The 12,521-nt window shown below is 50.0% G+C and overlaps 1 protein-coding gene across 2 annotated transcripts in view; it reads left to right on the top strand.

Annotated features, from left to right (window-relative positions):
* The window catches only part of NECTIN1 (nectin cell adhesion molecule 1), a 106,805-nt gene that overhangs the window by 80,475 nt on the left and 13,809 nt on the right, over positions 1 to 12,521 (top strand). For both annotated transcript variants that reach the window (XM_040615953.1, XM_040615955.1), the window contains exons 6-8: positions 6,261 to 6,408; positions 8,375 to 8,462; positions 8,990 to 9,100. In XM_040615953.1, the coding sequence (XP_040471887.1) occupies positions 6,261 to 6,408; positions 8,375 to 8,462; positions 8,990 to 9,100 (347 nt within the window). The remainder of the gene's footprint in view (positions 1 to 6,260; positions 6,409 to 8,374; positions 8,463 to 8,989; positions 9,101 to 12,521) is intronic.

Genomic DNA, 12,521 nt, shown 5'->3' with positions numbered 1-12,521 from the left:
GCTCTGCTCTTGCTATGCTCTTGTCACCAAGTAGAGCTCAGACACTCCTCCTGCTCAGAAAACCCTGTCAGCCACCTTTGCTAACCAAATTGCTCCTCTTGCCCATGCTGATGTCTAACTCCCCCTATTTCTCTCGCTACATGTCACCAGAGGAACAGCACTGGCTGATAGAGCTGGTTCTGGATACTGCAGGGGTCAAGTGGTGCTGCAGGCTGCAAACTGACCGGCAAACGCTGATTTGTGTTTGCACAGGGATGGATTCTGCTCACCCTGAAGTGCTTTTGCAAATGTTTCTTGCAACCTGGTCACCTCCACCTGCAGTCAGGCAAGGATCTGAGCTGGAGCAAGGCCTGAGCGCAGCTTAGGTGGGAGGAGAATGAGATGCTGCGCTCCCCTTCTCCTCTCACTTCAGGCCGGGACAAAAGGAAGGGGCACGAAGATTTGGAGCCGGCTCTGATGGATGAAGGCAATGCTGCTGCTGAGGAGGCAGGGTGGCACTTCGACCTCGCATGCTAATGTCCAGTGCCACTGGCTCAGCTTTCCAAGCAGTGCCTTTCCCTTCTTAATCCCTTTTATCTTCTGGATGCTTAGCTGTCCCTGCAAGAGATTCACTTAATATACACAGTGAGGGAACTGCCCCCAGAGAAACCTACCCCACCTCTCCTCCCTCAGACTGAAGATCTCTAAAATCTCCAGTGAGTTGCAAGCCCTGCTGTTTATCCTACCCTTTGGCCCATCAGCTCTACCAGCTCCAGTCTCCGGCTCTCCTGGGAACAGCATTTCATTAACTCTTTGTAAACACAAGGCTCATGAGGCTCTGAACCCGCTTGTGCCTGGGGGCGTGTGTGCTATTGGAGCGTGTCTCAAATTAGCCAATCCTGCTCTTGTCTTTAAAACCAAACTGGAGATGTGTTTGTTCTGCCAAGCTTTTCAACTCAGTTTAATTTAGCTCTGTGAACTTGCCTGTGTCTCAGGCTCTCTGGAATGTGTCAGGTGGGGTGTATTATAAATATGCATCATCTGATCTCATTGTCTGGCTCAAAGGTTCAGCAGGCAGAAAGAGTCCAGCGAGTGCTAACTACTTCCACTGGCTCAGGGTGACAGTCCAGGTCACAGACAGGCTTACCTCGAGCTGGCTCTGTGCCAGGACAGGCTGCTTTGGACCGGCAGCCTGTATCAGCCTACAAACAGTGATGCAACAGCACAAACGTAACATTAACTCTAGCAAGGCTGGCAGCTAGAAGGCTTCAAAGCCGCCAGCATAAAGAAAGGAGAAGAATCCCGACTCCTTCCCATTGATTTGCAACGTGTCTGTGAGCAAGGCAGCACATTGCTGAGCGCCTTAGCTAGCCTGCTGTGAAATAGGTGGGGATTTGTGTGGGGAGGTGATAAATGGAAAGGGAACCCTACTGGTTACAGATGCAGGCAGATCTTTGAGCAAATGGCTTATCAGAGGTGTTGTGTGTGGTTATGCTGGTTTTCTGCAGAGCATGGAGGGATCAGGTTGAAGTGAGGAGGAGGCAAGGACAGGAGAAGAGTGTGCACTTCTCTCTGAGCAAACCAGCTTCACTCAGAGCTGCAGTAAACGGGGCCCAGAGACTGACTCGGGTTCCAGATTTACCTGGGGGGTGCAAGTTAGTGCACCAGCGATTAGATGGGGCTCTCCCTGGGGCAGCTGAACACGCAGCAGACAGGATAGAAAGACAGAACCGGGGTGAGACCCAGCCCTTTCATCCAAATGAAACCTTCCTGCCTGCCAGCACCTCTGTCCCACCCCACAGCTGTCTGTGCCGTTTGTCCAGGACTATTTCATAGATCTGCTCCTCCCCACCAGCTCAGGCTGGATGTCGCTGTGCATACAGTGCAGCAAGCGCACAATTACCTGGCTGATCCCAGCTTTGCATAAGAAGTCAATCCCAGACAGGCGCAGACCCTTGGTGGGGATGTAACATATCTCGCTTTTAGGTCTTGATCCCAAGAATATCCAGACTGCTTCATGATGCAAATGTCCCAGCCACACAAGTAGCCTTAAGGGAAGAGACCTTACTTCCAAAAGTGTGACAGACGCTGTCTCTTCTTTCCTTTCCTTTTGCAAAATCCTCCACATCACTCTGTTCCATACCAATAGCAAGTGAGTCACTTCTGCTCTGGCATACCCTTCTCTGGAAGCTCTCCAGTTTATCCATCTTTGCCTCACTGCGAGTTCCCTTTGGGAACATCTCTCTTGCTTTCCTGCAAGCTGGTTCTCCAAAGCTTTCATTGTTCCTCTATTATTATTTACCATTGCGCTCTGCAGCTGTGCTATTTCACCCCGTGGGCACGGCGCGTGTGGACAGCCCCGTCCGTTTGTCTCTGTGCTTTGAACCACCACCACGGCTGTTTGCAGTAAATCTGAGCCACGGCTCTGTCCATACAGACTCGTCAGCCCTGCGGCTGTTTGGACAAGGGTTTTTTCATAGTCAGTGCTATGAAACTATGTGTCAGTTGTGCGCTGCGATTGTGCCTGATGCATCTCTCTGGGATGGGCATTCTTGTCTCGTGGACATTCTTCACTTGTTTGGGAGATGTGAGCAACTGACAGCGTTGGACTGCTGGACGAGATTTAACGGAGTCTTGGGACTGGTGAATTACAGTATCAGCAACGCACAAAATGGTTTAATTGATCTGGTTGGTAGAAAGATCCTCATCTGTTACCGGTTACTTTTGGAAACCCAGACACACACACCGCCAGGTGACTGGGGAGGATGCTTTACAGATAGATAACCACTTTCTCTTCCTTTCTTGTGTCTGCTCGCATCTCCAGAAGAGCTGTGGGAGAACAAAGTAATGAAAGAAATTCTCTGAAAGAGACGGGGGATGGGGTGTCCTTCTTTTCTCCTTAATTGTAATACTGTGAATTAATTCAGTTTCCAGCAGGAACAAGGAGTTCCCAGCAGCCCTTAGACATCCAGATAAGGCTGAGCTGTTCGTTCAGCCCCTTTGGGTTCTCTGGTACCTGCCTCACTGCCAACTGCTTCACACAAAACTTTTTTGAGAGTTTTAAATTATTCGAGCATGACACAGAGCAAGGGCTTTTGCATTCTTAATTGGCAAAGCCTTTTCCCACTCCAGTCTGGAGGCCCCTGAGCTGTCCTGGCAATTTATTCTGATCCTGATTCACAAGCCTTGCAAACATCTTCCCAGGGCTGCCCAAAAGCCCTGTCAATGTAACTGAATCCACATCTGCCAGTTCTTATAATCTTCTCCTGAGTCTTTCCCAGTGTCCTCCTGTTTGACTTACAACACCCCTTCTTGCAGCCACCCTGCCCTCCAGAAAAATCCTCATGGTGCCTCTGGCTTTGCCTGTTAAAGAGGCAATGCAGACAGAGGAGGGAAGGAAATCAGCTGAGTTGCAGATGAGCCTTCCAAATCAGAATAGCCACAGCTCTTCCCCAGGAAGCAGAGATTGAGGAAATAAACAGCTGGAGATGCAAATGAAAGATTTTAAAAAGGAAAAAAAAAAAATAGAAAAAAGAAAGAGGGAAGAGCCAGCAGAAAGGAAGGTGTCTCTCTACCTCTTCCCTTTTTCTTCTGTTCTCTGCACTTTCTTGCTCTCTCAGGACCTTCACCTCTAATTTATCTTCCTTGTCTCCTGGAGTTTCCTCTTATTGTTGGCAGTTATCCCTGTCACCTTTCACAGCTTCCTAGCTGGACTCCTGCAAAGACGTGACCAACACTTTTGCAGGATGGCTCAGCCTGTCCTCAGGAGAGACCTGCACGTAGGGGCAGGCTTGTTGTCATACGATTGTGTCCTTGTTTGGTACTTGCCGTTCTGTGGAAGCACTGCATCGCCACACAGCCCCCTCTCAGGCAGCTGGATGGGTACCACCACTGGGATGCTCATACCATAGTCCTGAGAGCTTGGCAAGAAGGACGCACTCTGATAGACACCCCGGAATATTTGCATTTCTCCTTGTGCTCCTTTGTTCTTCCCCTCTCCTCATCCCCTTACTGCCTTTACCCAGTGCCCTGTATTTACCTTTCTCTCTTCTGCAAACTGATGGCTGCATTTTCCCCTCTTTAAATTTTCCTCGCCCCTTTCTGCCATTACACAGCCCTGTTCAAGTTCCTGGAGATTCATTTTAGCTTTATTTATTTATTTCCCTCTTTCTCCTTCCACCACACACATATACACACCTACTGATTTACAGCGGTAGCAGGAGGCTGATGTTCTCTGCTCACTACCTGCCATCCAGAGAGCCATTAGGGGCCAATTCATCATGGAAATGCCCCAGCCAAAGTGACTGGAAAATTCTTTACAGTCGCCATCCCTGCCACAATCTCAAACGCTGTCCAGGGGTTTGGATTGCAGCATGTCAGCTGTCTGCCTGAGCGTGGCTGTAAGTGAGCTGTCTCAAGGCAGAAATATTATTTACAAGATAATGTGGCTTATGGAGAAGGGAAGAGAAAGAGAAGTGACTGCCACTGCTGAGGACAGTGGGAGCAGAGCCTCACATTCCGATGATTATGGCATCCTGTCACTCAAAGACCCACAACTCTGAGCTCTTAATTAATGAACAGGAAGGTGGGATGTGGGATGCTGACCAGCAGAGGCTGCGGGGTGTCCCTGCGAGGCAAGGGAAAGCCAGGTTTGCGTGGAAGGGGATGGGGGATCAGTACCAGGACAATTCCCAGGGCAAATTCTTCGTTGGTAGCAATGTCTCAGCACGGTGCTGGGAGTTCAAGCGTTTTGTAGTGATACGGTAAACAAGCCAGTTCTCTGCTGTGCAATTTGTCGGTATTGACCAGGGAGTGGATTTCCCTGGGAAATGTTTATACACCTCAGTTCACTCCGGGATGACAGCAGCAAATCAGAAAGGTGAAGAAGGCTGGCTGTGAGGTGAGGTCTGGGAATAGGCTGTTGGCAACGACTCAGCGCAGTCAGTTCTGCAATTGCACCCGGTAGGTGGGATTTCAGGGAGCCCAGCCTTCGAGGGAAGCAAGTGCTGAATCCATGGATGTGAGGTGGGAGTAGGTGGCAGATTTTCACCCCAAAAAGTCCTGTATAAGTTGTCCTGTGTGGTTTGGGAATCTGTGCAGACATTTTATAACCGTGCACACATGTAAAGTGGGTGGAATTTTGAGGCCTTGGGGACATGTGGTTTAGTGGAGATAGTGGCTACCACCATGATACACAGAGCCATTACTCTTACGGAATAAGGTCCACATAGTCCAGTATGTAGTCTCGTAAGAGTAGCCAGCCAGTGCATTAAGAAAAGTCAAAAAATAGGTGTAACAGACAAGTTCTGCAAAGCACCTTGTTCCCTCATTCCTGTCTCACTCCCCTCCCCTGAATTTCTTTTCCTTCTCCTCCTCCTCCTTCTTCCTCCATTCCAATTATCTCTTTCTTTCATCATTGCCGGAGCTGTAAGTACAAAGTACCAATTAGCTAGTTTTCAAGTTTAATTAGGTTGGAAGGTAGAGCAAATTAAATCCTTTTATCGTACATTTCAAAGCGCTTTCCCGTCAGGCCCATGGGATAGGTTTCCTTTGAATGAGGTCCATGTTAGTCACCAAGGAGCTGGCCCAGGTCACAGAGCTCTCCAGCCATGGGGCAAGCAGAAGACGAAATGCAAGATGCGATGTATCTCCCCCTTGCTCCTAAATCCTATGCTCAGGACAGCTTTTTGTTAAAGTTTAGGGGTGCATATACCTCTGCTCCACCTCGATAAACTGAGCATTGGTCCTTAGCTCTTCTAAGGTCTACATGAACAGCAAAGCTCTCCTTCATTTCAACAGCACCAGGAATTCAGTGAAGACCCTGTGACAAAGCCCTGCAGAAGGCTTTCAAGATAGTTAAATATCAAGTGGCAGATCCACACGAGTCCCTCCACACCACGTGGGGTGGCTGCTTGGAAACCCCTTTACTCTCTAAACCCTTCTTCCTTCGAGGACAGAACAAAAGCAGAAAAACAGATTCAGGAATAACCACCTGATTCAAGGAGAAATTGCAGAATAGAGTAAGGGAGCGGTTAGCTCTTGGAGACACAGTGGGCTGCAATTGTGGCCACAGATTTCTGTTCCTCTTGAGCTCTGACTACTGCGTCTCAGTGTGACTTGTCTCCCTCCGTGAAGCTGCCTGCACACAGCTACCTGAGATGGTTTCAGAGCACATCGGTGTCTTTTCTCCTGGAGTCCCTGGCTCTGCTGGTCTTTGTGCCTTCCCAGTTGTGTTGTCTGATGCTCTAACCTTCTCTCCTGTGCTTCCCTGTGTGTTGCAGATAAGCCACTGCCTCAGGGTGCTCCAGGAGGCATTATTGGGATCGTGGGAGGAGTCATCGCAGCAGCTCTCATCATCGGCGTGGCTGTCACCGTAATTATTGTCTACAGGCGGCAACAAAAGAACCGCACTGAAACGGACAATGACCTGTAAGTAGCCCCAAGCTCACAAGAGTCCAGCACTGGTGGCGCAGGTGCTATCGGATGGGGCAGCAGACAGAGAGCACCTGTGCACAGGAAAATCTTGGCAGCAAATCGTTTCTCCTGCCATTTCTTCCTGCCTGCCACCCTCTGGCTCTTCTGACTCTCTTCCCTTCCTTGGGGCCCCCTAGCACTTTCCATCCTGCCGTGTCCTATTTTTAAATTCTTATCGCAAACCTTAAGTGGAAACTGAAGCACAATGATGTTCACTCGATGCTGCTTTTGCTGTAGCATATCCTTGGACATGGTGCTCAGCGCCACTCTCACCTCCAGTGGTAGGAGAGGATCCTATCCTTCCTTCTCCAGAGAAATGGCTTCAGGCTCCTGAATTAGACTGAATCACGTTCCATCGTCAGAGAGGGGTTCCTGATAGACCCTGAGCACCTCTGAATGTATCCCAAAGAGTCCAGAATGGATTCACATCCACTCAGCTTTCCTGTTTTATACATATGGTGCCAGCCTGAAGGCACAAACTCTGGCAATAGTAGCAGTAGGGGCAGGGGACGCCCCAGGGGCCCCTCTTTTGGCAGGTACTTGCTGTGCTGTGCCCTGTACTGTGCAGCACAGATCCCAGGCAGGGAATTCGGTGGTGTGGCGTTCAGCCCATGCAGCATGAGCAGAGCCCTCTTCAGAAGTGTTTACCCTGGCTTCTTCCTGAAAAGCTCCGTCTTGTCGCTGCCTTTCGGAAAGCCCAAAGGCCAGAAGTTGCTTTTATCTTCCACAACCCCCCACCTTATTGTCGTTACATCTTGGCCCCATTTTGTGCTCCATTTAATCCCATTTGAGAGAGGGCATCGAAGGATAGCAGCAGAGGGAGGGGAAGAGAACGGGGAAAGCGGGAGGAGAGACAGAAAGGCACACAAACAAAACAATAGCACCACAAGGTGAAATTGCATCAACCGCATCAGCCCGATGATAGAGATGTGTTCAGACAATCCACTTCCCACAATGACCCTCCACCAGGCACAGGGAAGAGCCACTTTAGCTGAGAATAGAAACACAACGGCGCCCTAGTCTGCAGAGGTGCTGCCTCTATTGTGGAGTCTGCTCCAAAGCCTCTGAAAGTTAATGGCATTTCTTTTCTTCTGAGCCAGAAAGTCAGTGTTTTGCAGAGCCTTGGGGACCCGTTTTACCCTCACCCATACACTCTGATCCCACGCTGGAATCCGTTGGGTTGCCAAGGAAAGTCACCCGTTGCTATCAGAAGATCTGGTGAAGTTTGTACAAAAGGAAGGGAGGGGGAGCCAGCTAATTAGTGCATCAGAGTTCTAATAAGTTTTGTAAAAGGATTAGACACATCTGTGCATATGAACAGAATGCACAGAGACAGTCTCTAGGCTGGGATTATAACGGCTGCCAATCCGTATGCTCTGGGGCAAAAGCTGGTCCCCTGACAGGGGTTCAGGGATCAGTGTCCTGCGTGGCAGAGCGTGGCTCTGAGGAAGATTCAAAGTCCTACTGAGAAGCCTGTGGCAGGGGATACCATTCCAGATAAGCTCCCGGATCGAGGGTGATGTTACCTCGTTGATTTGCAGTGACTGCTGCCAGACACTTCCTGGTACCCTACAGCCATAAAATAAGCCAGCTCCCACGGGATGATTTGAAGCCATTCCAAAACACTGCCAGGAGACAGGTATCCCAGCTGCACCCCCGGGATCTGCAATCCGACATGGGGATTTGCTTGGAATTAGGAATAGAATGCTAGGAGGGAGCATATTTCTATTAACAATTCTAATTGGGGTGAGAAAAAGGGCATGGGTGGGGCATGACTGAGGATAATCTATATAATTATATTGGCAGTTTGGTGACTAACACAAATCCTTGGTACATGGCGGATCCGGCTTGTTACAGCACATCAAAGCAAGCAGCCCCCGTTCTCTTGCTCTCTAACCAGCAGCCACTTCTTTATCTGCAGAATTGACTTGCCTCCATCCCACAAACCTGCCCCTCCACCAAAGAGGAAACAGGAGATGAAAAGCCACCTGACTGCAGAAGACATCCAGGTACGCCTGCCCAGCCCAGCTGCGAGTTCCTTCCCCAGCAGCGAAAACTGATTCCAAGCAGTGCCAGCAGTACCTAAACTTCGGAAAACTGGGTTTGTAAAAGCAAAGAAGACCATGGCCTAAGTGTGAGGGCAGAAAGTAAGGACTTGTCCACCCACAGTTCCCAAAGATTGGCACTAATCAAAAGCTATACTTGGATCCTGTTTACTCCCTTTTGTGGGGCTTGAATTCTAAATGAGATGGTGTTCAATGGGCTCTCGGGTATGAGGGGTTAGGAGGACTTTGGAGCATCTCCACCATATTGAATGTCATGAGTGGTAGAGGGGTGTGAGAACGCAAGAAAGAGAACAGAAGGCAAATAATATGGTAGGAGCAAGGGGGAAGGTGAGATGATCTTAAATAATTCTGTGCACTGCCTTTCATCGTGATACCTTGTGGTGGTGTCACCTGAAGCAGATGTTGCCCCGGGCTGTGACAGAAGGATAGTACTTGCTCTTCTCACCCCTCTTCTCTCTCCTCTGTTACAGGTTGTTCACTTAGACAACATGAAACACGAGGAGGAAATACAGAAACTCCCTCTGCAGCCTCCATACTACGACATGGCAGCCACCGAGCCCTCTCCCTACACTGACAAACTGGTAAGGAGATCAGGGTGCTGGTACTGCTGCCTGGCCTTGTTCTCCCCCACCCCCCCCACCCACCCCCCCCCACCTCACTGCCCTTCACACAGGGTCTCTCGCCCTAAAAAACAAAAGACCCCCCCAATGCGCAGAGGTGAACAAGCAGCCTTCACAGCCCAGGAGCATCCTCTCCCAGAGGAAGGGAACCTCCACACTGACCTCAGCCCACCTCTGAAATACCACTGACCCTGTTTCAGCACTTGCCCCTTTACCCTTGGTTTCCATAGGACCTATAGGTGTGTCTGTATGGGTCATTCCTCAGTAAAATGCCCTGCCTATTCCAAGTCTGTATCAGAGGACTATCACAGCCTGTGTAGTCTCATCTTTACCTCGATATGAAAGCTGAGCCTATCTGTCCCACCCCGGTTACTCTTCATCTCCTGCAACTGACCCTGTTAGAGTTTGCAGCTGAATGAAGCAGCTCTCCAAGAGCAGCGTGCGCTGCAGTGAGAGCTTCAGAAAGCAATTATCTGCGGGGCAGAGCGTGCCAGTCTTTGACTCTCAATTGACAACAAGTTCTTTAAAACCCCTTTTTTTGTGTGGATTTGTTCGGCTTCAGATAGGGAGATGCTAATGTGAGGCAGCAGCAGCAGCAAGATTAAGGGTCCTGGAGAGATGTTAGCAGCCATGCAGGAAAGGCTGGTTTTCAAGGACTGAGGGTGAAGGAGGAAATGTTAGATGCAAAGGGATAGGAAACAGAAAACAGGTAGGATTAGATTCCTCCCTTGACAAGAAAACAAAACCCCTTCCTCCTCCCAGGCCTGGGACAATATCCTTTCCCTCCCTCACCCTGTGGCATGGGGCTGCTCCCCCCACCCTCCATGGGAGATGCAGGTTCCCCACGTAAACGCTGCAGGTCTCTCTCAAACTCTTCCTCAATGAGCGGTGGTTCAGAGATCTCAGCAACGTGAGCCCATTTATTTGAGAAAACAGTACAAATACCAGGCCATGCTAGAATAATATTTTATGAACATTAACTAATTATAACCCTCGCTCCAGTTCATCCTGGTATGACCCTTTAATGCATATTCCTGTGCAGATAATAGAAGGACAGGGCCCAGTGACCTTTAGCTAGCAGAAGTCTGCAGTGAGACAGATGCTGAGGGCGCTGGAAATAAAAAGACACAGTTCTGTGCCAAGCTGTGTTGATGTGATCCTATTTGCTTCATCCTGGCTGGACGTGGCTGATGTCCCTAAAGCAATACTTCCCTTTGGAGCCCTTCCTCAGTCCTGGGGCTTGTCTCCAGCTCTTTCTAATCCTTGCTGAGTGGTAACTGAGTTTTAAATGAAAGAGAGGGTGCTAGAGCGAGATGGGCTGCTCTTTGGAGAGCATCTGAGAGCCAAATTTCAGGCAAGCAGGAGGACGGAAGAGCTCATTTTGGGAAATAACGAGCAGTCAGTTAATTAAGTGGCAGAGTTAGTGATGTGAGATGGGGCCTGATGGGTAGCTGCTTCGTAACCATGGGAACAGAGTTTGCTGCTCTCAATCCTGGTCTGAGGTGATACATTTCCATGTCCCATGCTTGGCACTCGCTACCCCTTACCCATGGTTTTAGCCAAGAGGTGATGGACTGTGGAGCCCTCATTTCATTTGGCCCATGAAGAAACTGCCTTTGCAGTAGGGATGCCATGTCTGGGTGACTCAGCCACTGCTGCCACAGCTCTGCTTGCTCTTGGCACAAGTCTAGCACAGCTGTGAATTGGACCTGTCCTCTGGTCAGCTTGGCTGACCGTCCCTGTAAATGATATCAGGCTCCCCCATCGCGCGCACACATCATGCTTTGGCTTTTTGCCCCAGGAATGAGATGAGGCTTGCTCCCGTTTCTTGCTAAATCAGTGTATCCTTTGGGCAGGCAGCAGGCTGTTCAAGTTTGTGACTGGCAAGGGGAAGGAAGGTGTCGCTTTGCTGCCAAGGAATGCTGGTTTTGCTGGATTTTTCCCAGATAACACAGGCAGCATGTGCTGCCATGGCCAGGGCCAGGTGTGCATCACGTTGCCCAGCCACGCTTTGCAAAGGATCCAGCTCTCTCCTTCCCCCCTACAGGACCACTCACGGGCATCACCATGTCACACACATGTGCTTCCCTGCGGAGGGGACGCTGAGGAGTGTCTGGCTGGGACAGCGCTCACATGGAGCCCTCCAGGGAGCAGCCGCAGCGATAGCGGCGGTTACCAAAACCAGCACGCGCAGCTCAGGCCCAGTAAGACACTCCGGCGGTGTGCTATGGGAGTGAGCAAGGCCAGCTAGACCTGCGCGGTGCTTCGCCTGAGAGATGGGCCAGTTGGAGGATGAGGAGGGAAGCACATTCCCTTCAGCTTCACTGAGTCTCTGCCAACCTCCCTTTGATACAGCCCCGTTCCTACTGTCTTCAGACGCAAATGTAGGCAGCTGCTCTGCTGTATATGGGATTCTGGGATCCTTTAGAGGGGAAGACACAAAAGGCAGGCAGGATATTCTTGTTCTGCTTGTACTTCATCTGTAGATTTGAGTTGGGAAGGTAGTGAAGAAGATGAGAGTTGAAGGGAATGGATTCTGCAGGAAAATGGGGCGGGTGCATTCAGCTTTAAATGAATTGTGCAAAGCCTCGTAATTTGGGATAAACCAGCTTCATCACAAGGCAGCATGAAAGCCACTGCCTGGGGTTGACAATTTCACAGCACTAGAATGGGAGTCAGAAAGTGATTAGAGATGGCAAAGAGTGAGGGAGGGGGAAATGGGAGAGGTGCCAGGAGAAAATCAGAGAGGCAGGTGGAGCAGGGATCCACCGGGAGGGTCCGCAGGCACGCGTGTGTGGACAGGTACAGATGCGTGCTGGCAGGGGACCAGGTGGAAGGGAGAGGCTGGAGCATCTGCTGGGACAAGATACCTGCAGAAGGGAACTGTGTCAGAGGTTACAAATGAATATGTATGCTTACGTGTTGCAAACTGTGGGAAAGATAACATGAAGCTAACTGCACAGAAGTAGGCAAGGAGGCTGCAGTTGACGACTAAAGGTACAGAAGTGGGCACAGGGGTGGTGGGGTTGCCTGTAGCATTGGTGTCTCAGCTCTTGGGTAAAAGCTTTGGTTTATGTGAGGATATCTAAGCAGGAGTGAATGGGGTGGAAAGGTGAGTGTGTTTCAGACGGCACCTGCAAAGACTATGCATGTCAGAGTGCTGGTACCTGTGCATGTCAACGTGCAGAGTAACGTGTGTGAGTAAAAGCAGAGCTGTGCTCTGTGCATATGGCAGTGCCTACGTGTCATGTAGATGCTGTGTGTTGTGTGTGAGAGAGCACATGAGCAAGAGAGGTGGAGGTACAAGTGCCTGTAGGAGCACAAGTATGATTAGTGTACGTGTCAGCAACACCCATTTGCACAGATAGAAAGGAAAGTTCCA

Source organism: Falco naumanni, chromosome 16, assembly GCF_017639655.2.
Source record: "Falco naumanni isolate bFalNau1 chromosome 16, bFalNau1.pat, whole genome shotgun sequence".
Lineage (NCBI taxonomy): Eukaryota > Metazoa > Chordata > Aves > Falconiformes > Falconidae > Falco > Falco naumanni.
This window is presented reverse-complemented; position numbering and strand designations above follow the sequence as displayed.